Genomic DNA, 25,908 nt, shown 5'->3' on the forward strand with positions numbered 1-25,908 from the left:
GCGACTATGGGATATGGGTTAAATTGTGGCGTAGGCGAGAGGCTGGCAACCTGTCACTGCAATGTCACAGTTTCGTTTTCTTTCAACCCCTTATATGCCAAGAGTGGCACTGAAGCTTACGTAGTTTCATGTGCTCTGCCTACCCCTTTATGGGATACAGGCGTGATCGTATGTATGTATGTATGTATGTATGTTACTTCATCAAATGTTGAAATTGCAGACGCGACCATTGGGGTACTAGAAGCCGTACGTTAGAAGGTGTAAAGCCGGGTTTAGTATGCAGTGTTCACTCTTAAGCCTAAATCATCAAATCATTTGCAACTGAATGTACAAAAGAAATTCTTATGGTATAAATAATATCACAATCTGCTTAACAAAGCATGCAAAGAATGACTGCATGCCAAGGCCTGCCTTGAGTCTACCTTGAAACAGTGGTTGTGTTGTGCTAATCCGAATATAACTATGAAAACTCCAAGTGTCCTGTACCTTGATGTTGTGCCTGGCGAGCGCGTCGATGTCCTCGCTGTTGGCGGAGTTGCCGAGGTAGAGGTTGGGCAGGATCTCGACGGGGAAGTCGTGCGCGTGCGTGTGCGCGTGCGCCTCCTCGCACTCGGACGACGAGCCCGACGACAGCGTCTCCGAGCTGCCCGACCCGCTGATGCGGAGGGACCTGGAATTATGGATACACACACATTTTACTTTTCTCCAAGTATAATACCTAAGCCATTGGACTCGGCGCTATTTAACTTTGCACACTAAAAGCGGTCTCATGTGTGGCGCGCAGCGTCTAACCGCTAAAAGTAAAAAAAAAACACTGTTTTGGTTGGACATGAACCCTCGGTCATTGGATCGCTAACAAAGTGCTACAAAATTTGAGCTATCAATAGACGTTTCTGCTTAATAAATAATTAATTCGGTTCAATAAAACTTAAAATGGAGAAGTTAAGATCAACGAAGTATGTACCTACGAGCCTCAAGTTCGTAATTTGATTTTTACGATCCGGTGCCGTGGAATAGTATATAATCATGTGTTTACGAGTACACTATGTACTTTATGTGCGGGGTATAAAATATTATGTTACTATACAGGATGTAGCGTAATTCGAATAGAAAAAATAAAATTTGTCACCGAAATAAACGGATCCCTATACTATTTTAGTTACACTTTGTATAACAGTAAATATCAAACATTCTTGATAATCAAACTTAGATTATGAACTAATGAGAATCCAACAGACTAATCAGTTTTTATAAAAGCCATGTAACGTTACAGTTACGTCAGTTACGACTTTACGCAAAATTAGTATTTTTCATCGTTGAAATGTAGGTGTACTACCTGGAGTAAATGACAAGTCAATACTCGGGGATAAACTGAACTGACCCTTTATTTGAAGACACATCGGGTTTATATACTAGGGTAATATCTAATTATCGACGAATGTGGGTTTTATCATGGTATCCATTTCAGATAGGATATACTCTTATTTCAAAGGTTTATGATTGTACTTGATACACTTGATAGCATATCTTAATGTTAATTTAATGATCTTTAAAGGTTATCTATCTATGTGCGAGTGTATGACGCTGCTATGATTGTGACCTCACTACATCGTCCCCATACCCTAAAATGGGAGTTGTCATTGATGGGGTCGTCCGAGTAATGAAGCCTAATGAAGGAGATAATCCAATAACGAGGGTTGAGCACCTGGGTCACAGCTCGCACGTGACCGGCTCAAACTTGTAGGCGAGGAATAGGAAAAGTTGAAGTGGTCGGGTAAAGTATGGTATAGGAGGCATTGTTATGTAAAGTCGGTATGTTGTAGCCGGGAGAGGGTTGTAGTGTGGGTGGAGTGCGCGCGGCGGCGGCGGCGCGCGGATCGATGCCAGAGCTGAATGGGAGGGGCGGTGGGGGCGCCATTCACCTGCCCCCGGCCCCGCGGCTCAATGGCCGCCCACGCAGCCGCGTGGGGGACGACACTTCCAAATCCGCCATCACACTCGTCTCGCCGCCATTCAGTTTGCAGTTTTCAAAGCTTATCAAATTAGGCGAGAGCCCCCGCCTGTCTCCGAGCCCCGCCGCCGACGCACCGCAGGGGCTGATCGCCACAGATTAACTCTTACTTGATAACGTTTCGAAACAACACGCCTACGTTGCTAATGAATACGTTGCACTTATAGTTCTACAAAGTTTTTAGAAGTCTACTAATATTAAGACGTAGCGAATATTCCGAGTATGATCCAAATATAAGTAAACCGACACAGCTGGGCCGCTGTTCTGTTAATAATAAATTCCTCGTAAATGTACAGGCTGGACAAAGGCCACCTGGGGCCCGAGGCACCCGCTTTTAAATAAATGATCAACTCTCTAAAGCTTGATGGTAGCTTTACTTCAACGAAATATCTTTACTATCATCTAACTTAATAAGATGCCTATTTTGTCCAGTCGATGACGAATTTTTAAGGAAGAAATTATATTTCTTGATAAAAAAATTTATATCTATCATATATGTTTATGGTTTGCAATTCGTTTTGAAAATAAACGAGTTTCATACAATAATTCTCATCAATGAAGCCGGTTGATTCACGGCGAAACAAGTGCAAGTAGGCCTCCATTGAGACAGCCGCAACCCCCTCGGCGAAGGATTATGGGGACGTCTAGCCCGCCGGATTACCTACACTCTACACTTAGGTTAGCCAGCTAGTCTGTCTGCGCAACAATTCTACTTGCGATTTACCAGACGGTTAGAGAAAATTAGATTGCTTTGCTCAATCTCCATCGCGGCACTCATAAAGGCACAATGACAATGTTATTTTGCTAAAGCTTTATACTTGTAATTGATATTATCAATGACTGCAAAAAAACCCATATAGCACGGCAGTGATTTGCATAAATATTGGTATTGCCTTCTTTATCGATTTACCTATATGATAGTGCCGAATGCAGTACCTACTTAATCGCTGCAATTATTATTATTTTTTGCCAATAAGTAGTCTACCTATACTCAATACTGGTACTCTAATCTGATTGATATGAATACATTATCCCTTCTTACAGTTATAATACTATGGATGCAATAAATGAATGTTAAATGAACAAGGCGCATAAGGGGTTCCTTGCCTTCACCTATAACTTAAAACAATTAGGTGCGGTGCGACAGGCAATCAGCTTCGAAGGATAACAGTTAATTTAAGGCAAAGTCCAAGGCTAATCAGTTTCCAACGACGGCGACACGAGCGAAGGCTGCGAGAGATTATTAATTTGCTAAAAGCCTCGAGGGCGGCGCGCTGATGAGCATGAGCACCAAATTGAATCAGTGTTAGCCGAATGGTCATCAGATAATTATTTACGAGAAACAAAGGCGTGGGAGTAGTGCGGTTGTACATAACATAATATACGTGTGGTAGTAGGCACAGGCAGAGTGGAACGTGGGCGCGCGTGGGCGAGCCATTCAGCGGGGCCCACGCGCCGGCTGGCAATCACGGCGCCTCGATTGATCGCGGCGAGCACTGCCGTCTGCCACCAAGGAACAACTCATTCATTTAGACAAGTGTCGTGATGTCATACGGCAACGCACGCCATCGCCGCCGCCGGCGAAATACGACCAAGTAAGTAATTAAGAGCCACCGTTCCATTTGCTAAAGAATTCTGAGTCAGACTAATTAAAGTCATTTATTCGCATTAGGTATTACAGACGTCACTCAAGTTTTAAAGTATGACGCTATTTGTTGCGGATGTTCATTGAGCACATGCCTGTAGTAGGTACTCGTAATCAATTTGGACTCCGAGAAGCAGCCACCTGAAGTCTTCTGAAGTATTTATGTAATACTTTTATTATTCCCATTCCGGCAAAAACATGGGTAAGAACTTGTAGTTGAGTACATACATAATTGAGTAGATACCCGTAGGTAGAAGTCGGTGGTGCAAATGATAAATGTAAGAAACTAATCCAGTCTTGGGCGAACTTTCTTTATGGGGAAAATTTCATAAAATCTGACAGGGTCAGTAACTGAAAAAAAAAATGCATTGTGGTTTAAAATTCGAGCGTCGCAAGACATATCTAATAGGACCGGTGACAGACTAGATAGGCCCCTTATGCAGGCTGGATCTGACTTGTGGGCTTAACTTTGCCCAACACTAAATCAACCATTATGCTATTTCTGATACATGTTAAAATTTTGCTGCAGAGCTGCATGAGATTCTGCAAAGAAGAAGTATAGGTATATTGTAAAGTAACGGAATTCAAAGATAATGTGTGTTTATGCGTTGTCCATTCCATAAGACAGTTGCCGGTTAGTCACGGGCGCTGGAGTCGGCGTTACTCACCCCGCGTTACACAACCACGCCCGACTTCCGCAAACCGACAATACCTGGAACCAACCTTGGAATATTTCCAGAGACTACACTTTATCTGGAATCGGAAAGAACAATGGTTAACGTGCCGATCAATAACTCCGGCTCTGATAATAATGTCAAGTATGAAATTACAATCTAATCAAACGGATGTAAGTATAGAGTGCTTTATGTATTGATTTGTGAAATTTTACTTAAATGAAGGTGGTAATATAAGAGGTGGCTTTTTGGAGCAGTTGAATGCCGTTTCAATGACACGCATGTATGTATAAAGGATGATAAAGAAGAATCGAACAGCTTAAAATCCATCTAGTCATTTAGACAGTAGACAATGCCAAATTCTTCACATTCGGAAAAATATTACCCCTTAATAAATAAACATTAAGCAGAGATCAGAGAAAGCTACACATTCAGCGATGAAAATAGACGTTTAAATTGTTTTTTCATGGAAAAACCTGTGGGCGTCCCTCCTGAACAAAAGGGAACAGATACGCCTGCAGCGTTTTATTCTTACAGCGATAACAGCCAGCGGCCAAAGATAGACTCGCAGCACGCCTACACATATTGAAGAATATAATTGAACTTTTAATCTCAGCCTTGAAAAATATAAGAGTTGAAAAAAGGCAGCATACCTATAGATTATATTATAAGTATGGACGATAGTATACTTGTCTCATTGAAAAGGCGCGCATAGTGGGCAGTGGTAGTAGGCAGCATTGTGTAAGTAGTGACAGTCCAGCGTCGTGCGAATCGAATGTGTTTGAATGGGGCCGGCGGCCGGAAGCCGTGACACGGCTCGCGTTATTAATGAACTCCTAAGTGGGCACCGGCCGCGCCGCGCCGGCCGCCCGCACACATGCCCTAAACAAGAGCTCGCCGAAGGCTGTACGATCGCCGACGAATAGACGATTCATGACGCACTAATCCAAATACATTGATGCTACGCGACATCGAAATGTCATTTTCCTAATATAATTTTATAGAAACATTACAAAAAAAATTGGTCAGGTTAGAAATGCAACCCCCACGGAAACAAACTTGCTAAGAAAAGTGGGTTAGGTTAGGTTAGAACTGCGACCATACAGAAACAAACCCTTACCATAAGAGTGGGTTAGGTTAGGTTAGAACTGCGACCATACAGAAACAAACCCTTACCATAAGAGTGGGTTAGGTTAGGTTAGAACTGCGACCATACAGAAACAAACTTGTGCTAGAAAAGTGGGTTAGGTTAGGTTAGAACTGCGACCATACAGAAACAAACTTGTGCTAGAAAAGTGGGTTAAGTTAGAACTGCGACCATACAGAAGCAAACATTTGCCAAAAAAGTGGGTTAGTCTAAGAACAAATTAAATTATTTTCATAGAAAATATTTTAACTTGTATTTTTTAAGTAGTAACACTACTATTATGTTATAAACATTAAATAAATGTCATATACTAAGAAAAAGTGACCAAGGCCTCCAGTGCTCCGAGCTGGAATCGAACCAGCGTACTCCGCTTACCGGGCGAATGCCTGAACCACTCGGCCATCGGTGCACGAAGGCAAGGGTCGAAATTCGTGCACCGATGGCCGAGTGGTTCAGGCATTCGCCCGGTAAGCGGAGTACGCTGGTTCGATTCCAGCTCGGAGCACTGGAGGCCTTGGTCACTTTTTCTTAGTATATGACATTTATTTAATGTTTATAACATAATAGTAGTGTTACTACTTAAAAAATACAAGTTAAAATATTTTCTATGAAAATAATTTAATTTGTTCTTAGAGTATGAATGGCAGCGCCATCTCTCTTCGCTAGCTTGTAATCACCTGAGTTGATTCAGCTAGGAGGTCGAACCACACTGTTCTACCTCAGGGATGGTAGAGGGCGCCACGAGCCTTCGGGAATGTCATATACTTGGAAATTTCGACCCTTGCCTTCGTGCACCGATGGCCGAGTGGTTATTTTGTAGTCACCAATGTCACCATAACTTAAAGCTGACGCTTAGTGCCAGAGGCTAGAGCTGACTAGAACTCGTGATGCTTTCAGTCAATCAATATGTACTATTATCTGCAAAACTGAATGGCGAATTTATCAATGAATTCAATTCATAATTTCTCGATGCACTTTTCCAACTGATAGTACATACTAAATTGTCTGTAGTCGATTTCACATTAAAGCTATAATGGAAATATAGCGCTATACTTATTGTCAGTTGTCCATCTGACAATAAGTACTCCTTTTATTGAAAATGGCACATAAATGTTACGGTATAATTTATTTCATGAACACACACACGTCGTTAAATCGACTTATACATACATTAGATACTTAATTCGAAAAGATGGACTTAAAGCATAAACGCAAGAACGCCAAAGGAACAGCAATAATGTTTATGAAATGTACCAAAATACTCGCGTATGCAGAAAGGAAAGGGTCAACAAGATGCTGTAAACGGATTACAATAACAAAACGCAGATTTCAATAACAAAGGCAATTTTCATGTATGTAATGCAACCTTCGTTTTCTGTAGTAACAACAGGCGTTACAAAAAGGATAACTGTTCAAATACGTCTCAAGATATTTTCTTTTATCTAAAATGTGAAATTAATAGTTATTAGTGAGAACACTGAGAACAAACGAATGTAACATCCTAATATCCTAGGGAGGTAGTGCCGAGCGTTCAGGTGACGAGCAAAAGCTAGAAATGGCTGGTATTGTAAAATGTATGTGAAACCTGCAAAGGTTGGAGGATGTAGAGGCTGCGTGGTTAGTTGGTTAGCGAAGATTAATCGGGGCGAGTGGGCGTGCGCCCGCGCCGCCGCCGCCGCGCCGCGCCGTCGGCGCTGGAATGCGGCCCGCTGCCAATGACCGTTGCAAGGGACGGTTTTTTAATGCCCACCTTACTAGTTCCCATCCGCAGGACAACTAACGAGCCCGGTTAAAGGATTTAACTCGTCGTTTATACGCACAACGATATTAAACTGCGTGCTCGGCAAATACATTTTTAGTATTATTAACCTGAGATCTTAAGATAATCGGTGTGGACTTCAGAAATTGAATTATAACTTGGTATAAAAAGATTTAATTGATTGAACATTGCTAGTCTATTTCCCGGCTTTAGTAAGTAAATGAGTTTCTATTATTTTATGGGCAAGAAGAATGTTAGAAAATTGTTAATTGTTAGTGATCTCAAGGAAATTAAGAGCTTACCCTAACCTAAACATTCGAATAATTTATTGTAAGAAGACCTTTTTTTTATTAATTAGTAAACTGGTAAGATTAATCGCTTGCTGCGATGTCAACTAGTTGCACAGGTTGCACTTAAGCAAGCAATATATATCCAGATTCCAGCCGTTAATTTTGTGACATTCATTACTGTGTAAGTTATTACTGTCCGCCTGTCCGGCGTGGTCATGGAATTTTAATGGATCACGCATAAAAGCTCTTAAACAAAATTCCAAACATTCTGAGAAGGGCTTAACCAAAACAATGAAGAAAGTGGGCGAAGTAGTCCATTAGAATAACCCACCCACGACAAGTGGTATCTGTGCACCTGGCGGGATGGTGTGATCGGTGGTGGCGTGGAGTGTAGCAGATAGTGCAAGTATGTCGAGGTCGGCCGCGGGCGCGTCCGCCGCCCGGGCCTAGCGGCTAAAGCCTGGTGTCCACTAGGCTCACCGAGTCGAGCCTCGTTAATTCGCCTACTGCATTTCATATGAAACGCATTCAAATGAGAACTCGATTCGACGCGGCTCGATTCCTCCCTAGTGCGCGCCAGGCTTTAGACATCGGTGGGATGAGAGTGCGAGCTGGTGGCTCTTTAGGAACAGGTATTACCACTGACACTGTTTTCTTTACATTTGATTTGGTAATTTATAATGTTATCTCAACCTACAATCTTATATCAGAAAAATGTAACCAAACGTTACCGTCAAGCGAATTGATAATTGAATGGAATTTCTTCGATCATCGATTCGATCGAAAAACTCTACATAAAAAAGTTACAAATGCGAAAAGAATCTAGTGTACAAACCTAATTCGAATAAAATAACTTGAACAACTAGGAGATAAAGACATCACTCTACAGTTATCTTCCTACATATGAAGTTACTCTATTGACAATAAGTTTAGCGAATTGTTGATTAAAACTAAATTTGGTCAAGTATAAACCCCGCCTTAGGCACTGGTCCCACCGCGAGCTAGTAAGCTATGAGCTATCGGCTATAAAAACGAACAAAAGATAAGCACTCCCGTGCGAATAAAAGAGACACGGCGATTTTGATAGCTCACCGCTGGGCGAGTAACTATAAACATCGCCGTGTCTCTTTTATTTGCACGGGAGCGACTATCTTTTGTTCGTTTTTATAGCCGATAGCTCATAGCTTACTAGCTCGCGGTGGGACCAGTGCCTTACATAGCTCACTTGTCCGAGACGTACATATAAGACGAGCTGTAGAGGATGCTCTTACGAGATACAGCCTCGTCTCGGGTGCCTCTCGGCTCGAAATACTACACCTCACACAGCCATGTATTCAATTAAGCTAACACACCGTTTTAAACTGACAAATAATAAAAAGTTTTTAAGATAACGTTCGGCTTATGAACGAAATGAAATTTACCATGATGCCTTTTCTCGATTCCTTGTAAACTTAACGCAAATATTTCGCTACTCGATTACGCAGGCCACACGGGCGTATGTTTGAGAGCAAATAAAATAAATTAAAGCATTCGCGAGCGCAGGCACAGTTGAAAGCACCCGCGAGTACAAGTAAATAAGTTGAGTCAGTGTTTAGTTTAACGCAGGAATGCATCAAGTGATAATTTATAACCAACGTCTGGTGTATGCAAGTTTTCCACAAAGTGGTACAATAAAGTGGGCTATACCGGGCTATCAAATTAGGTGAAGTGGAAATACCTGCGGGTGGGTGTCGGTACTGTCGGTATAATTAATGTGATATTCAAATTAGTTTCTTTTAGTGTTTTGACGTAAGTCGGGCACGGGGGGGGGGATCGGGGGTGAAGTGTTTCGAGATCGGCTTATCTGGCCGTGACCGCCGTTCGCCTCGTGAATGACCTCACGCAGGACGACGTCAGCGCTGACGTCACTCGCGCCGTCACCCGGACCACCGACACCATGATTGTCTTCCATTTCTTTACGTGATGTCCTTAGCTACTAATAGTACTAATACGTCTTCCTTGTAATCTGTCGTTATTCAAATTTCAATCGATAAAGTTTTATAATGGTTTTGATTTGAGTTTGTTTTCAATCTCATTCTGTGAGCACTTGTCAGCACGAGTTGATAAGGGTGCCCTATTCGCAACCCGAATATCACAAAGGGTCGGGCGGCTCAAAAGGTTACCCGCTCGGGCTGGAGGCCGCGCCAAGGTCTCGCCTACGAGCGCCGCCTTCTCTGTCGGCGATCAAATGAAAATCGAAGTCGCTTGCCTCGAGGACACTCGTGAGACTTGCGAGGAGACAGCGCGGAACTCCCACGTAGGTTTCGCGAGCGGATGTGATCCGTGTACTGAAATAGATGTTTCCTTCACCATCAATACACAGCGCACCGATATAGCGTCTGACAGCTATAGCGCGGCGCGGGCGCGGGCGGGGCGGCCGGCGTAGGCGTCATTACATTTAGACCATAAAATATTCCAATGTTGCTACCTATTTATAGTTTGTAAATGTTATCGCGAAAGGAGCCGGCGGCCCGTGGGCGGAACAAAACGGAAAGCTCCAATTAGGTCCAACATCAACAGAGCTTCCGCTTCTGATCTGATTTACGGTTCAGTTAGTACACCAACAATTGTTTTATTATAAATACTAAAAGTTATCCGTTCATTTATAACTCTGATAGCTATTTTTAGAACAACTTAAATCAATTTAGACCTTTGATTTAAATTAAATTACTGTAGGCGGTCACTTTAAACATAAATATCTGAATTAATCAACAATTCCAAGAACTGTCGATCAGTTTTAGCCCATCATAAAAAAAAATATTTTAGTAATTTTAACATTCTGCAGCAACGATATAGCTAATATGTAACCAATGAAATACAAATGTTGTCTATTTTTTATAGTAGCCTACTTGTAAGAGTTGTACAGTAGAGGTATAATAGGTCTAGTTAGAGGAGCGTACATTACTATTTATTAACATTACATATGATAACACAATAGCCGGGTGCCCGCCGACCGCACGGCTGGATACAAGAGGCAGTCAGCGTGCACGCGCGGCGAGCATACGTGCACGTCCAACCCAACATCCTGTTCATACATAGCCAACCATTGTGCACAGCGTACAACTACCTCCCATTCCCTTTCTATGCATGTGCTGTGACAGTTAAGAAAGACGTAAATATTTGACTGGACATTAACTAACTACATATTGTACTTTTGCATTGCACATAATATACAGGTAGATATAATAAGCTGCAGCAGTTCTGACGCCGAAACACTGTCTTTTCGGATTTGAGAATTATTGTGCCCAGAACTCATAATAAATCTACTGCTAGATATTATGAAGACAACAGATTTTCCTCCAGTTTCAAAAAGTCTTTACTGCACAGTGGTCTTTTGTGTTAGTTTAAAATGCTAGTAAAACCTCGCCTTGCCTCGGCCAGCTCAGGCTGCGTTCGTAGCATGAATGAAGCCGCTCTCCATTGAGAGCGTGCGTAACACTAGGTTTCACCGCGAATGCAATGCACTACAACTTACCGACTACAATCGCCTCGATCGCGCCTAACTCACGAATCTTAACGTACCACGACTTTCAAAAAGACGTCTTCGCGCTTGATTTGTATTCACAGTTTCAGCTCTGTTTCATCTTGGTAAAGTCTATATTGGAATAAATACGAGTGAGATGGATACGCGGTTCGTACGATTTCCATCGTTATGATGAATGGGTCCATTAGCCGCCTCGGGTGCCTGCAATGCGTCAACTCGCCGCCATACCGCTTAGATATTGCCGTGTGATCACCGTCTTTGTAAAAGGTCAAATATTGAATCCATTCTCAATTATTTTATTTAAACGTCTGGTAAGTTATTATAAGGCGTACTCGTAAATGTATCAACTGTTTCGTTAAAGGCATATAAAGCCTGACCATCAGAAATATATGACTATTGACTACGCTCCATGTCGCAAAATTTCATTAGAACTATTTTTTTCATACTAAACTGAACTGTCACCCCATACATTAATTACATCAGAATAACAGCGTCCTCCTGACAATAGTCATATATTTCTGGTCAGGCTTTAGATGTACTCAGTTCCAGGTAAAATTATAATAATTAATTACAGTAATTGGAACCTTAATTGACTAGTATTGTTTTTAAGCAATTGAACTACGTTGCACGTAATTGCTACAGAATTCACAATGTCTGCTCATTAATCTTGCAATATGTCGAAACACTTGGTTTTATTGGCCGTTACGGCAGTGTCCGTGAATTAAAAAAATAGCGCGATATCTCAAATCCAATCGAATGTATTAATTTGGCAAGACGGAAGGCCTTTGATAAAACGATACAAAGCGAAGTATTCGAACGTTTCCAACTGAATAAACACCGTCTAGCGCAGTCACGGAGCGATGAATGGAATAGTAGAACGAAATATTTGACATTGAAGTGTTTTCAATGAATCTCGGCATCGAGCCGATGTTTGCTAAAGGATGTTCAATGCAAATAAAATTGCTAAGTGCTCCGCTAAGTGGCGGGTATGAGTAGGTAAGTGCGCAAGCGTCGTCTAAACAGTTTGTACGTGGCTGGGATGCCGCTCACACACGATGTAGGTTCAATTACCTACCAACTTCTAGGTATCTGGGTGATGCTGTTTATCTTTAGAGATCATATCGTGGGAGTAGGTAATTAACCACAAAGTAAACGCGACTGTACCTACGTTATTTATTACGTGACTTCATTGAGAATGCAAGTGAGACGCCATTCATCTCACGTAAAAACACAATTCTATTGTTTTCTCTAATGTAATGACTAATCTCGTTACATATCTAAAACAAAACGAAATATATTTTAACACTAATAACGTGCAACTAAGTAGATAATAGACGTAATAGTATAATTACAGCGTGTACAGGTAGGTACAGTGCACTAGTTTCGATAGTGCGAAATATATAATCAAAGTAACAATTACCAAAAGATGACAATCGTTTGCTACCAAACAAAACGGAACATTTCCATGTAGGTACATTAAATACATTTTCTAACTAAGTTTACCGCGAATACCGCGTTTCGCTCCGTTTTCTCTACAAAAGACATCTTGGCTGGGTCCCCTGAACTCCCTGTCACAAGTCATGCGATATTCAGTTTCCATTATAAAACATGAATTACGTATCATTTACGCAATTTACTTTTACCTCCCAGTGGGACAGGTTGTTGTCGATCACGTTACACCGACATTGTCTCCGTGTAGGTTTTTGTACTTAAGAGTGCACGGCGGTTTTATGCGCTGTGATGTAGGTGTGAAAAACCTACGACTCTTACCAATCTACAATCACCGAGTAACAGTTTTCTTGATTACGACATGCACATGTACTACACCAAAATAAGGCGGTTTTGTAGGACTGGTTACCATTCAGTCAACATAACTGGACCAACTCCCACAGTATGAAACGACTTCTCATTTAAAATATTTATGTTTTCTAGTTAGAGTTAAATAGCGGATGCGAGCTATCGAGGAAACCACCATTATTTGCATATTATTCGCTTTTATTAATTGACTTAATGGTCTCGTCCGTCGCTATAAAAAGGCACCGCATTAGAAACTGTAGTGTGGAGTGTAGCCGTTTCCCATGGAATACGATTACCGAGCTCGTCGACGAGGTCTGATTAAGAAAGCCAGTCGCGCCGGTATCGCCGGGGCCGGCTTTTTCCGCCGAAGCTCGGCGATAGAGGAAAACATCTCGTGCGCCGAGATCGGATTCCCACGCGTGCGCGATTTTCCTAGATCACGCAATTATCGCGGCGGGTTTCAAACGAGCGATTCTAGAAATGAGTTGGTTTGATTGATACTCATTTAATTATCGGTACAAGGTTTAGAACTTCTTCGATAGCGCTTAATTGAGTCCATGATATCCAGCTCCAGCATAATAATTGCCCTTGGAAAACTAAACTGATTGCTGTCTTGACTTAGCTCATTGGATTGTTGGATTATTAATATTAATATGTACACTCAGTTCAACCTTACTTGTCCAATCATGTAAACAAACACTGCTGGAAAACATTATCTCCCTTTTCTCTGGAATTGCACATCAACCATCACTTAACATATTATTTTATTATACACTTAATAAACTCACAAAGTATTGAAATCAATCAAAAAACCACAGAAAAATATCATTTCTAAAACGATTTTCATCAATAGTTGTAATTACGAACGGATGACATCAAAAACTCCTGACATTACGAAGTCTAGATTGTCTATGAGTCGTAATGTTGCGACGACAACTTATCGTTAGGAACGATCGATATTAATCATCGATCATATTTAACGTTTCGTTTGTTTACATGATAGGATAAGTAAAGATGAACCGACGGTAGTGCTAATTTTTAAGTTTCTTCACAGAAAATGATTAGTTGATTACACATTTTGTACGAATTTCAGATGTTTCATTACTTTTGCAGTTGGTAACATCAGCAATGAGTTACTTCATTGGAATTAAAAGTAGTTTTCGGCATCGGACCGGAACGCATCATGCACGAGGAAACTGGACTAATCCCAACAAATCCTAGTTCATTAAGGTACTCTTCCTCTAAAATGGAAGGTTCTGACCTTGGGTTTTGACAGTCACTTTCGTAAGAAATAGGGGGTTTGCCAATTCTCGTGATATTCGCAAAGCACTCACGACCCGTGTTAAAAATTGAGACAACGCGAGAAAGATGACGACATAGCAGATACTGGCAAAAAATAATAGAAATGGAACTACATTTTTCATAGCAACACTTGACTCAATAGTTGCCACATGTAAAACGGTTTACATAGACGATGGCGCCCCTATCACGTTCTACTTTTTTGTACATCGTGATTTCCTGACCCCTATGAGCGGCAGGTGATTGTAGGAGACTAGTGCAGTACTGACCTGAGCCCCATGAGCGGCAGGTGATTGTAGGAGACTAGTGCGGTACTGACCTGAGCCCCATGAGCGGCAGGTGATTGTAGGAGACTAGTGCGGTACTGACCTGAGCCCCATGAGCGGCAGGTGCGGCACGTGCTGCGCGCCCGCCTCGCTGCACCACTCCGGGTACGCTCGGTGGAACTCCGGGAAGTCGCCTGCAACAACACACACATTTCAACACAGCTCAACGAGAAGCACAAACCATACCTATATCTTTACTTAGTGTAAGCATAATCCCATCAAAAACAAAACTTGTAAAAACACCAAGTCTTCGCAACTCAATTCTTCTGGCGTAAAAAGAGTTGAGATCCCTGTAATACCAAGTCGGTTAATTTATTCAGTCCCTACTTAAAGGACCTTCTGCCACAAGTTATTACGTAGTTTACCTATAGCTAACCTAATAACATATTACTCATAGCGATCATATCAATATGAAAAAACCGGCCAAGTGCGAGTCGGACTCGCCCACCGAGGGTTCCGTACCTACAAAACTTTTACGTTACTCACATAATTCTAAAGACTGGGCTAGGCTAGAAGTATAGGTTCTCTAATGAGCATAAATAGCATAATTGTGTTTAGCGCCACCTCTCGACGAATTCGCGAACTAATTAGCACAGCTTGCGTGAGGTCTTTTATAATGTTAACCAAATTCAACATTTTTTATTTTATTTTAAAGTAGGTGTTTTATGTAAAATTTCGTAGCTATAAATTTTAACACCCTTATTCATACACTAAAGTATCCAGCCGATAAAGTTCGTTTGTCCCTTTCTATCACACCAATACGTCGGAAAGGGACAAACGAAATTTATCGGCTTGATAACTTTAGTGTACGTTTATGAATAACTGGGTAAGTATAAGTATGGTAAACATCAGAAAGGGTGAGTAAAACAATCTGAAAGGTTCTAAGTTTTATCTACTTAAAGGTTTTTTAATCTAATCCAAATTTGGTTATGGTAGCTGAAAAAGTATACAGAATTGTATAACGCAAGTTTCTAGCGGGAAATTACTAAATAAATATTATTTAAATTTTAACTTCTGATTAGCAGAAACGTCTGCGCTGGAGTATCGATTCAGAGGCCGTGAGTTCAAGTCTCACCCAAGGCAGACATTTTCCACTTTTAAATTTAAAAATATTATTTACTAAATACATTATCTATTGTTGTATTTTGCCTTGGACCTTGTAGTACCTATAGGTACTCTTGTATATGCGAACTAAAGCCAAGCGATAAAAGGTAGCTGAATAATGTCAGATTGTACGACAACGAGAGACGTTTGCCGACTGCGCGAATGAGTCGCGCTTTCTTACGTCAGAAATTGCTTGACAAATATATCGGGTGCACGTGCCCGGTAATTAATGGACGACCTTTTAACCACCAAGAGGGCACCTTACAGAAAATCGACATTAAGGTTTAGTAAAAGTCGCCTAGTTTTCGAGATTTTCACACTTTTTAAAATTTTAGGTAGTAGGTATTAAAATTTTAAAAATTGTGAAAATCTCGAAAACCAGGCGACTTTTACTAAACCTTAAAGTCGATTTTCTGGACCAATATAAGAAATAGAAATAGAAATAGAAATAATTTATTATGAATAACATAAGTGTACACTGGTTTTTCTTAAAGACTTACCCCCTTATTCATAAACGTTCACTAAAGTTATCAAGCCGATAAAGTTCGTTTGTCCCTTTCTATCACACCAATACGCCGAAAAGGGACAAACGAACTTTATCGGCTTGATAACTTTAGTGTGCGTTTATGAATAAGGGGGTAAGAATTTTATAAGGGATGATTTATACAAATGCCTGAGCTAGGATAGTTCCTGTGTTTCAGGCAATAACAAGGACTTAATTGGTAAATTATTATTAATTATTCACTATAATAAAGCTAATTATTTTAATTATAAATAAACAAAAAACATATTACAGCAGGTTCTCAACTAGGTAATTAATTAATTTAACCATAAGCAAAATTTCTGTATCATCGTACCTACGTCATACAATAAACATAGCTACATAGGTGGATATGAGTAATACGTGTTTTTCTTGTGTTAAGTAATTTAGCTTGATACACATTTTTACTAAAGTATAACATGCTACAGTGGCGGAGCGTCGATACAACTCGATTCCCAACGGGTTCCCTAAAATTCTCTAGTATCTGTAGAAGTCCATACAAAACAGATGCCAAAAACCCCTCCGGCTTTACCAACGAAAATTTTCACGCCCCGCCACTGACATGCTATTTCCTATATCAGCAGAATTTTAATAAACAGGGTCAAAGTCAAATTTACGTAAATCATTTCCAAGTTTGTTTATGCTTCATTAGTGACAAATTGCATGCATTACGTGACTTAAGTATGTTAAAATAAGGTTCTGTAGAGTTATTTAAATTGCTAAAATTGTCAGTGGGTTCCGGCAGAGCCAGAAATTTGTTTGAGAGCCGCGACATCGTATACTTTAGACTCTGACACAGAAAATTGTCTAGGTGGAGCAAGATCATATTATACATAAGAAGGATAATCTAATGGGAATAAAAAGTACTATGAAAATATGTTAAGAGGCGCTCCTAGGCGCCTTCATAGTCTACAGAATTTATGAATCTTTTCTCAGCCATTTGTCTCGCTGGGCAGTCGGGGTCGCCTGTTTGATGGTCGTTCGGTTTCTTGAAGTGCGAACAGGTTGCACACTTCGGAGGTTTGTCCTTTTTTGGACATTCTTTGAAAGTGTGACCCGCTTCCCCGCAATGTCCGCAGATGTTGCACTCCATTTTGCAGGTCTTTGCGGCATGATTGTAGAGCTGGCATTTGAAGCAACGTGTGACTAGGGTGAAATCTCTCACTGGGCACGACGACCAGTTCACAAAAATCCTGTCATTCTTAATTAGGGCCTTGCGGATCACTCCAGGAACCTCAATTATGTAATTACAGAACTCAGCATCCTTTTTCCCGGATTTGTGACTAAGTCTCGTAGCGGTCAAAAATTTCTCGAGCGTCCAGTCCTGTATCTTATCGTCCAAATTTTGTTTATAAATGCACTTCAGGACATCATTTTCATGCATTTCCGCGGGAACTCCAATTATGACAATTCTGGGCTTGCGTTTTAGTGGCTCGTCAACAGTGAGTCCAGAGGTAGTGAACTGTGATGATTGTTTCAGTTTTACAATGTCCTCTTTAGAATCAGTGCTTATCACTACACCGCCGTTTCTTACTTTGCGTAACCCTCTCACGTGCAGTTTCATTTCGTCGGGCCGAATAATCTTTTGAACGAGGGATTTTGTCTCCTCGCTCGACTTCAATTTGTCCACTGGGTATATTGCGACTGAGCTGATATTAGACGGTTGGACATACCTCGTTCCAGATTTCTTCAGGGCATCGGCAAATGAAACTGGTCCAGGGGCTGGTCGGCTGGATTCCTCAATCGTCCTCTGTAGGTCTTGGATGCGTTGCACTAGGTCAGTTTTTTCCTGGTGAGCTTGATGCGACTGATAAGCTTGGATCGCATGGGATTTTAGCGATTGGTACTCAATAGCCATTTGTGAGGCGTAATGAGTCACGTTGCGACAAAGAGTGCATATTCTGAGCTTCTGGTCAATGTTAAGTTTACCTTCTGCTGCTGTTTGGCTAATGTCTTGCAAGTTTAGATCTATCTTTTTAAACCAAGCTTTGATGTCACTTGTAGCAATGACCTTCGGGGGCTCTTCATCCTGCTCCATGTTTGCGGGCGCGGGCGCGGGCGGGACGGGCTGCGGCGTGGGCGTCGAGGGCGGGCTGCGGCGCGTTAGGCCACTCCGGTTAAAGGGACTATTCCCGTTTGACATTTCAAACACTTAGTTATCCTATGTCGACATTATACTACAGCCACGAAACGCGATAGCTGAGTAATGACCCAGATTACGCACGAAATGCAGAATTATGCACGCGAATAATTAAATATCTTAATTAACTCGTCCGAACTCATTGACGTCTAGAGATGCAAAAAAAAAAAAAAAAAAAGCAAGGTGCCACTCTTGGCAAATAAAGGGTTAAAAGAAAACGAAACTATGGCATTGCAGTGACAGGTTGCCAGCCTCTCGCCTACACCACAATTTAACCCATATCCCATAGATTTTCTGGACCAGTATAAGGTGCCCTCTTGGTGGTTAAAAGGTTGTCCATTAATTACCGGGGACACCCTGTATAATATCAAATCGTACGAGAGCAGCGAACGTGTGCAGGCAGCGAAGGGAGCCGAGCGCGCGAATGATGAGTTCGCGCGGCGAATCCCGCGTGACATCGTCCATCGACACCCCTCCTCCCCCCCCCCCCGCCCGCAGGGGCGCGCGGTGTCTCCGCCCGCCTGTGTATCGTCCTTCAATTTCTTTACATATCGAAACTTATTACTGAAGAAGGTTCAAAATTGAATGAATACAGGTGTATAGATATTTATGTAGCTGACCGTACGATAAAAAGTATAATTCATACACTTAATTGTAAAAATGTAATGTATACGGATTAATTAATTTAATATAGATAGGTAATTATTGATATATGGCAAAACGAAGGAAATTGTTTACACCTCCGCAAATAAGTATCTAATGATAATTTTTAATTTACCATGTTACTTCACGTACCTAGGTACTTATTTTAAAAACCCTAAAAATGTCTATTGAGTTTCTGCCACAGACCACCATGTGGTTTCTGCATATTCTGCGCTGTGCATAGAATTTGCAGAGACATTGCAGAGAGCGCACGCAGACACCGGCGCGGCGCCAGTGGACGCGTCTGTGTGCGTGATCTAGGTATGCATACAACTACAACAACTACTGTAGGCACCGCCCCCCTCAGTAGATCGATGCGATAACATCAATTTAAAAACTTCCCGAGCCTCGTGGCGCCCACCATACAAAATTTTTCCTGGGGAATTTTGATTCTTATTGTACTTGAGATTGAATTCAATTTCAGTTATTCGAAAAATTTTATAAACAAAAGAAATTATATTTTATTTGTTTATGAGAGTTAAAATTCCATTGAAACCATTATGTACTTTAGAAAGTACATTCGGCGCCACGAGGCTAGATACACTGTCACCTACAAATTCGACACTCAAAAGTGTCCGATCGCTTAGTTGCAAATGTGTGCGTCTAGTTGACAAACGAAAACTTCGCAATGTAGTAAAAACTACTTTCATTTTTTTACAAAAACAACGTTATTTCTTAGTAATTAAAGTTCAGGCCACACCAGAGCGTCGCGTGTCTCGGGGCGCGCAACGGACGTCCGCGCCACGCCGCCTCAGTGTAATTCAAAAAACGTCTCCTCAGTAGGTACATTTTGTATAGGAAGGACGTAAGACGCGCCCCAGGTGGCGTGGCGCGGCGCGCCTTACGTCCTTCCTATAAAAAATGTACCGAGGAGACGCTTTTTGAATTACACTCAGGTGGCGTGGCGCCGACGTCCGTTGCGCGCCCCGAGACACGCGACGCTCTGATGTGGCCGGTGCCTAAAAACGCGACGAACGCCGTCCACTGCCGCGATCTATGTAGATAATGAATATGACACTGAATTGTGCAAACTATTGGACATAAACCGTGGACGTGGCCTTGAGCGTTCGGATGAATCGGATGATGTCCTACCGCAATCTGAGGCGCTGAATGTTTTAAGACTGTGCACACTTACGCCGTGTCTTGCGTGGGCGACGGTCGCGCGACCGTCGCCTTCACGTCTAATCGCATCGTCTACTTCCATATCGATAAGGTTTGATTTCGTATGTGTCGCATCGCCGTCGCGCGACCATCGCGCGACCGTCGCCCACGCAAGCCATCGGCTTATCAATCACGGTCGTCAGCCGCGTCCGTCAGACGCGTTCCATAATTTGTTTCAAGCTTTATACACAAGTTTTCCTATCAATAGCAATACGAGTAGCTAACGTAACGCTTGGCTTGAGTAATAAAAACTGTATAGTTAAATTAATGAAATATAATATGTATAAGTAGGATATTGAAATCTTCTTTCTTCGTTGAGCCATCACAGCTAACTTTAACTTACAAACGGTCTTAAGCACCTGCACTTCTGAAGGCGCTTAAGTCATTTTTGCTAATAAAAAAAAAACCACAACGTTCTATGAACATTGGTCAAGTGCGAGTCGGTTTTCGACTTTTCCATACAAAGAACTCATGAGCGCCTGAACGACTATGATGGCAAAGTTAACGTTTCGCACTTTCAAGACTTTACGTATATATCTCGGAAACGATAAGAGATAGAGCAAAATGGACTTCAGATTTGGGCTTTCGGTGGCACAAATTCTATGTTTTCGTCAACAGACACCTTTTTTGGACCGATTTGAATAAAATTTTGCTCAGTCAATTTATAAACAGTCTTAAGCGCCTCCTTTTTAGTAGGAACTTAAGTCATTTTGTACAAATGAAAAAAAATTTGAACAAGTTCTAAAAGGAAAAAGACAGAAATGAATTTCTTTATACCTGTCCAACTCGCTTACACAATTTTAAGACGTTTAGTAACTACTTGCAGCGGCAGTGAGTGAAATTCGTAATCTGAGTTTTTTTCTCTTAAGTCCGACTTACGCTTGACTGTAGATTTCTAATAGGTTTTCCTGTAATCTACAGGGAGAGGGCTATCTCGTGTATTTTTTTGAAAATTTTACGCTAAGTAGTTTCGGAGATAAGGGGGGGAATGGTCATTTTTTGCTTATTTTCTTAAATTACTTCTAAATTACCAAAACAAAAAATATAAAAAAAATATATTTCAGATGCTGATAAAATGCTCTTTCATTTGATATGTAACACAATATAGTTTTAATAACTTTGATTTTTAATTTTTAATTTTACCCCCCAAAAGTGACCCCTGTGATTAAATTTCATTTAATTAAATTACATGTCCGTCTTTGGGCCACAGGTTTACATACGTGTGCCAAATTTCAAGTAAATTGGTCCAGTAGTTTCGGAGAAATCGGCTGTGACAGAGGGACAGACAGACACGCGAGTGATCCTATAAGGGTTCCGTTTTTCCTCTTTGAGGTACGGAACCCTAAAAATATTTCATGTTTTAAAGAAAATGGACTGACTTGGCAATCGCATGAAACAATTTTGTCATCGGTGTAAGTAATATGATAACTTGTGAGCACAGATCAATACAACAAGATGGCCCTTACAGGGCGACTCGCGGTCACCAAGCATACGACAAATCAGGTTTATAAAAGTTTGAACGCGTGCGACACCGATCAGTAGCGCCCAAGTATACGACCCGCTAACAGTGTCCGTGTCCGCTCGGGAAAAAATCTTAAATAATCAATTTTGGTTGCAAACAATGGTCTCTTACAGCATAAAGTGGTGTGGCAAGTCTTCTAACACTTCTACATGTAAAAAAGATGGAACAACATTCCACAGTTAAGTCAAATTAATTATTTTGTTGAATATTGTTTATTGTCCGCGGAGTTCATTTATACTGGTCAATATAGTTGTGCTGAGCGGCGCCGAGGCGCGTCCATCCCTCTTTACCGAGTTACCAATGTGATATGCTATCCCTTTCACGTAAACGACTAGGCATGGGGCCATGTTAGTTTATGTCTGTTGCGGGAACTTCGTACTGCCGTTCGTACCATGTGCTACCATTTTATGAAATATAAAAGACAGCAGATTTGTAATAGTGAATAATTATCTAGAATCTGTAGAGTCTGTAGTGGTATTTAGTTCATTGATTAGTTTAGAATATTTAGTTGGTTATTTAACTTAGTAAACGTAAGTAAAAATGCACAGTGTAGTTATTAGTCACTAGAATGATTTTTATTGAGATGCTATCACAATTATCATCCTCCTTGCGTTATCCCGGCATCGGCATTCGCTACGGCTCATGGGAGCCTGGGGTCCGCTTTGGAAACTACTACCAAGATTTGGCGTAGGCACTAGTTTTATGAAAGCGACTGCCATCTAACCTTCCAACCCGAAGGGTAACTAGGCCTTATTATAATTTAATTTTAATATTATAATTTGTTGCAAAACAAATTCACCACAGTACTGGTACCGGTACCATTGTCTATAATAGACATGTCCCATTCCCATCCCTACTGCTAATCATAAAGGCGCGCCATTATTTGAAACGACCAATGGCAGCAACGTGCGCGCCCGCCTCACCCCGCAAGGATTGGTGATTTGCGTCTCGAACAATATCGCTTGCATTTGGCTTCTAGTGGGGTGTTCTGTGCTTGTGAGATACATTGTATTTTCATGCGATTGCCAAGTCAGTCCATTTTCTTTAAAACATGAAATATTTTTTCATATTGATATGATCGCTATGAGTAATATGTTATTAGGTTAGCTATAGGTAAACTACGTAATAACTTGTGGCAGAAGGTACTTTAAGTAGGGACTAAATAAATTAACCGACTTGGTATTACAGGGATCTCAACTCTTTTTACGCCAGAAGAACTGAGTTGCGAAGACTTGGTGTTTTTACAAGTTTTGTTTTTGATGGGATCTCATTTCTTTTTGTAGACATATCTGTAGATAGTCCAACTTTTTTCCTTCTTTCCTATTTATAAGCTTAATATACATTATACATTTGAACCTCCTCATACACGCCCTAATAAGTATATGGCTCTGGGGCTGATAGGGGATATCGTGTTCATGTACCTACGACATAACGGAGTCACAAACCCGACTTTAAATAAGAACGTGAGCGTAGCAAACGCGAAATTTTGACTAAGTATGTAAGTGAAAAATGCATTCTGTTCACCATTTGCACTTATTTCTTTATGTCCAACAAATAAAAGACATTTGGCGGAACCAGTAAACGCGAGCGAAGCGAGCTCGAATTTTTTTCCTATTATTGACTCAATTTATCAAGACTCAACCCGCAAGTGGAGAGGAAGGGGGAGATTATATAAAAGCCCTTGGCTTTCATAGGCCAAATATACTTATAGGTCCAGTAACTCTGTCAGCATGCCCATTTCGGTGTTTTTTTTTTCAGTAGGTCACTTCGGTTCCCTAATGTGCTCCACGCTTACGCTCCTTTGACTCTCTGAGACGTTTTGCGCTTTTGGCGGCTTTAGCTTTATGGAGAACTCCACTTCGGACTGTATTTTAACTATTTGGATTACGACGTAACTTTGTAACTACGTAACTTTATTTGATGTAAGGCAACACCTCATAATTGATACAATTTCAATAGAATAGGTATTGTCTTTCAAAGGTTTGTCAATAACTAAAATCCTCCTTTCATGGCACCTTAGCAGCAGCAAGCGCCTTATGAATGTTGTACACTGCGACATTTTTTTACATCGTTCCACAATCACTTCAATATCTGAATTAATTCCTGACACCTCTCGCTATTTTGGAATATGTATGCGCCCACGCAATCTAAGTAATACTTTTATTTGATTTTTTTTCACATGTAGCTGTACGATTTTGGTGGCCCCCTTACCATTTGGCGCCTAGAGCGATCGCTCTACTTGCTCATACGCTTAATCAGCTACACATTCTTTCACCTTAACTTAACCCATTGCAAATTAGTTGAAAAAAAATGTACACATATTTATGATTTCGACTGTACCTACTATTATCATCATCATCATTGGCCACGACATCTTAGCAGATGATTGTTGCAGTGATTTTATTGTGTGGTGCCGGTACATCGTCTTTGGTGGCTTAGTAGTCCGATGGCAGCACGACACCTTTTGCCACATCTGTCACAGGTGAAACGCGAGTCAAGAGGAGGAGGAGCTCTGGAACGGAGCCTTTTCTGCTTAAGGTTGTCGAGCCAGGCTTTGTCGTGCTCCATCACCCCGTCGGATAAGTCACGGCGCCATTCAGGCCACCTACTATTAATTAACGACTTAACGAAACATACAAGTTTTTTTCACATTTGAACATATAATATTTAGGTACGTATTATTTAATTGTATTTTACAACACTGATTTATTCACTGTAATTACTGCACATGTAACCTTGCAATCCTATATATTGATATGGGATTACAAAGTTAGTTATGCGGTTGGTGATGTAGGAAAACTGATTGTTAGAAAATTTCGTTTACACAGATATGTATTCCCAAACAGGGTAGGCAGAGCACACGAAACTACATTTTTCAGTGCCACCGTTGGCAAATTATTAAAGGGTTGTCAGCCTATTCGCATAGACCACAATGGAATCCATATCCCATAGTTGACTTCTACGACTTCCATGTGAGGAAATGGGGTTGTGAGATTTTTAATCCATCATCACACCGGGCATCTGCATAAATTTATTATTTTACATAGACAGGTACACTGATTTAGGTACTCACTGCAAATCAACTGCAAATATAACATGGTAATCCCATATATTGATATGAGATTACAAAGTTATTTATGCAGTTGATGTATCTAAAAACCTGGAATGAAATTGCAACATTTCTTAATTTTTGTGTGATCTATATACTAAACACTTACTGTATTCTAAATTTGAAGCTTCCAAGTGTACTAGAAGTGTCTTATTATCATTGATGATCGTGTGTCAGTCAGCCAGTGAGTGACAAAACTAAGAAACTTTGGCTAGTAATTATTCCTAAAGTATTGGTTAAAATTTAATGAAATTTGGAATATACCGTGTTTATACAATGATTACTTGAGTGCTGAAAATGGAGGCTTCTAGTTTTATCCAGAACGGAGTAACAGGGGGTTGAAAATGGTCTGAAATGCTTCGAGAAAAGGATGGTACGGCCGTGCCTCTTTTTGCTCGACTTGGCGGGGGCACTGCCGTGCCCCCAGATTACGAGTAGGTACAAGTATGTGGCCAAAACTTGTTTTTAGTTCAGTACTCTTTGAGGTACCAGGCTCATTCTCCTACAAATTTTAATAAGTACTTAGGAGCGAAATCTTTGCTGTGAGGCAAAAACGATCCAATGTTTTGTTTATTAACAGTGCTAATGTTTATGTCGCGCCATATACAATACAAATACGAGTCCACTTAATGGGAAGAGTGACGGCAAGTTAACGATCTGATATCATCATGACGCATTACCATTACTTGTTGGTGACCAGTCGAGTCGTGCAACTTTTTACACAATATTAATACAGAGGAACAATGACACTTTCGACAATATCGCTCATGATATACTGTTTTTCATTCGTACGTAACTGTTTTCTGTTTCTAATAGATTTACAATTAATCTGAATAATATTCATCATTTTAGAATGTATATTTAAATTTAATTTAACGAGTGAACGAGATAGGTATACTTAAATAGGAGAAATTACTTTGGTAAAAGTTACTTTTGCGACACGAATATCGTAATGGAGCGAATACTAGGTAGGTAAGTACCTGTAGATAGGTTCCGGGTGAAAGAAGCGCGATTCACAAGAAACGATGGGCGAAATGCTTTAGCTCTAATTGTAGGTGTAATGTAACCCAGCGTCGCAGCGAACATGAGAAGCAGCAACCGTTCATTTTATTGTTCTGTGAAGCGGAAGCCACCGTGGAGTATACTGAGCGGTACATG

The 25,908-nt window shown here is 40.9% G+C and overlaps 1 protein-coding gene and 2 non-coding genes across 4 annotated transcripts in view; 1 reads left to right on the forward strand and 2 right to left on the reverse strand.

Moving 5' to 3' along the window:
- Window positions 1–25,908, reverse strand: part of LOC125226245 (dual specificity protein phosphatase Mpk3-like) — a 39,908-nt gene that overhangs the window by 5,265 nt on the left and 8,735 nt on the right. For both annotated transcript variants that reach the window (XM_048130163.1, XM_048130164.1), the window contains exons 2-3: window positions 14,515–14,605; window positions 487–670 (exon numbers count right to left, since the gene is read on the reverse strand). In XM_048130163.1, coding sequence (XP_047986120.1) covers window positions 487–670; window positions 14,515–14,605 — 275 coding nt within the window. The remainder of the gene's footprint in view (window positions 1–486; window positions 671–14,514; window positions 14,606–25,908) is intronic.
- Trnat-ggu lies at window positions 5,815–5,886 on the reverse strand. The gene has a single exon. It is a non-coding gene; the product is annotated as a tRNA-Thr (tRNA).
- Window positions 5,911–5,982, forward strand: Trnat-ggu. Its single transcript has one exon. It is a non-coding gene; the product is annotated as a tRNA-Thr (tRNA).

The sequence above is a fragment of the Leguminivora glycinivorella genome, chromosome 5 (genome assembly GCF_023078275.1).
Source record: "Leguminivora glycinivorella isolate SPB_JAAS2020 chromosome 5, LegGlyc_1.1, whole genome shotgun sequence".
Taxonomy (NCBI): Eukaryota; Metazoa; Arthropoda; class Insecta; order Lepidoptera; family Tortricidae; genus Leguminivora; species Leguminivora glycinivorella.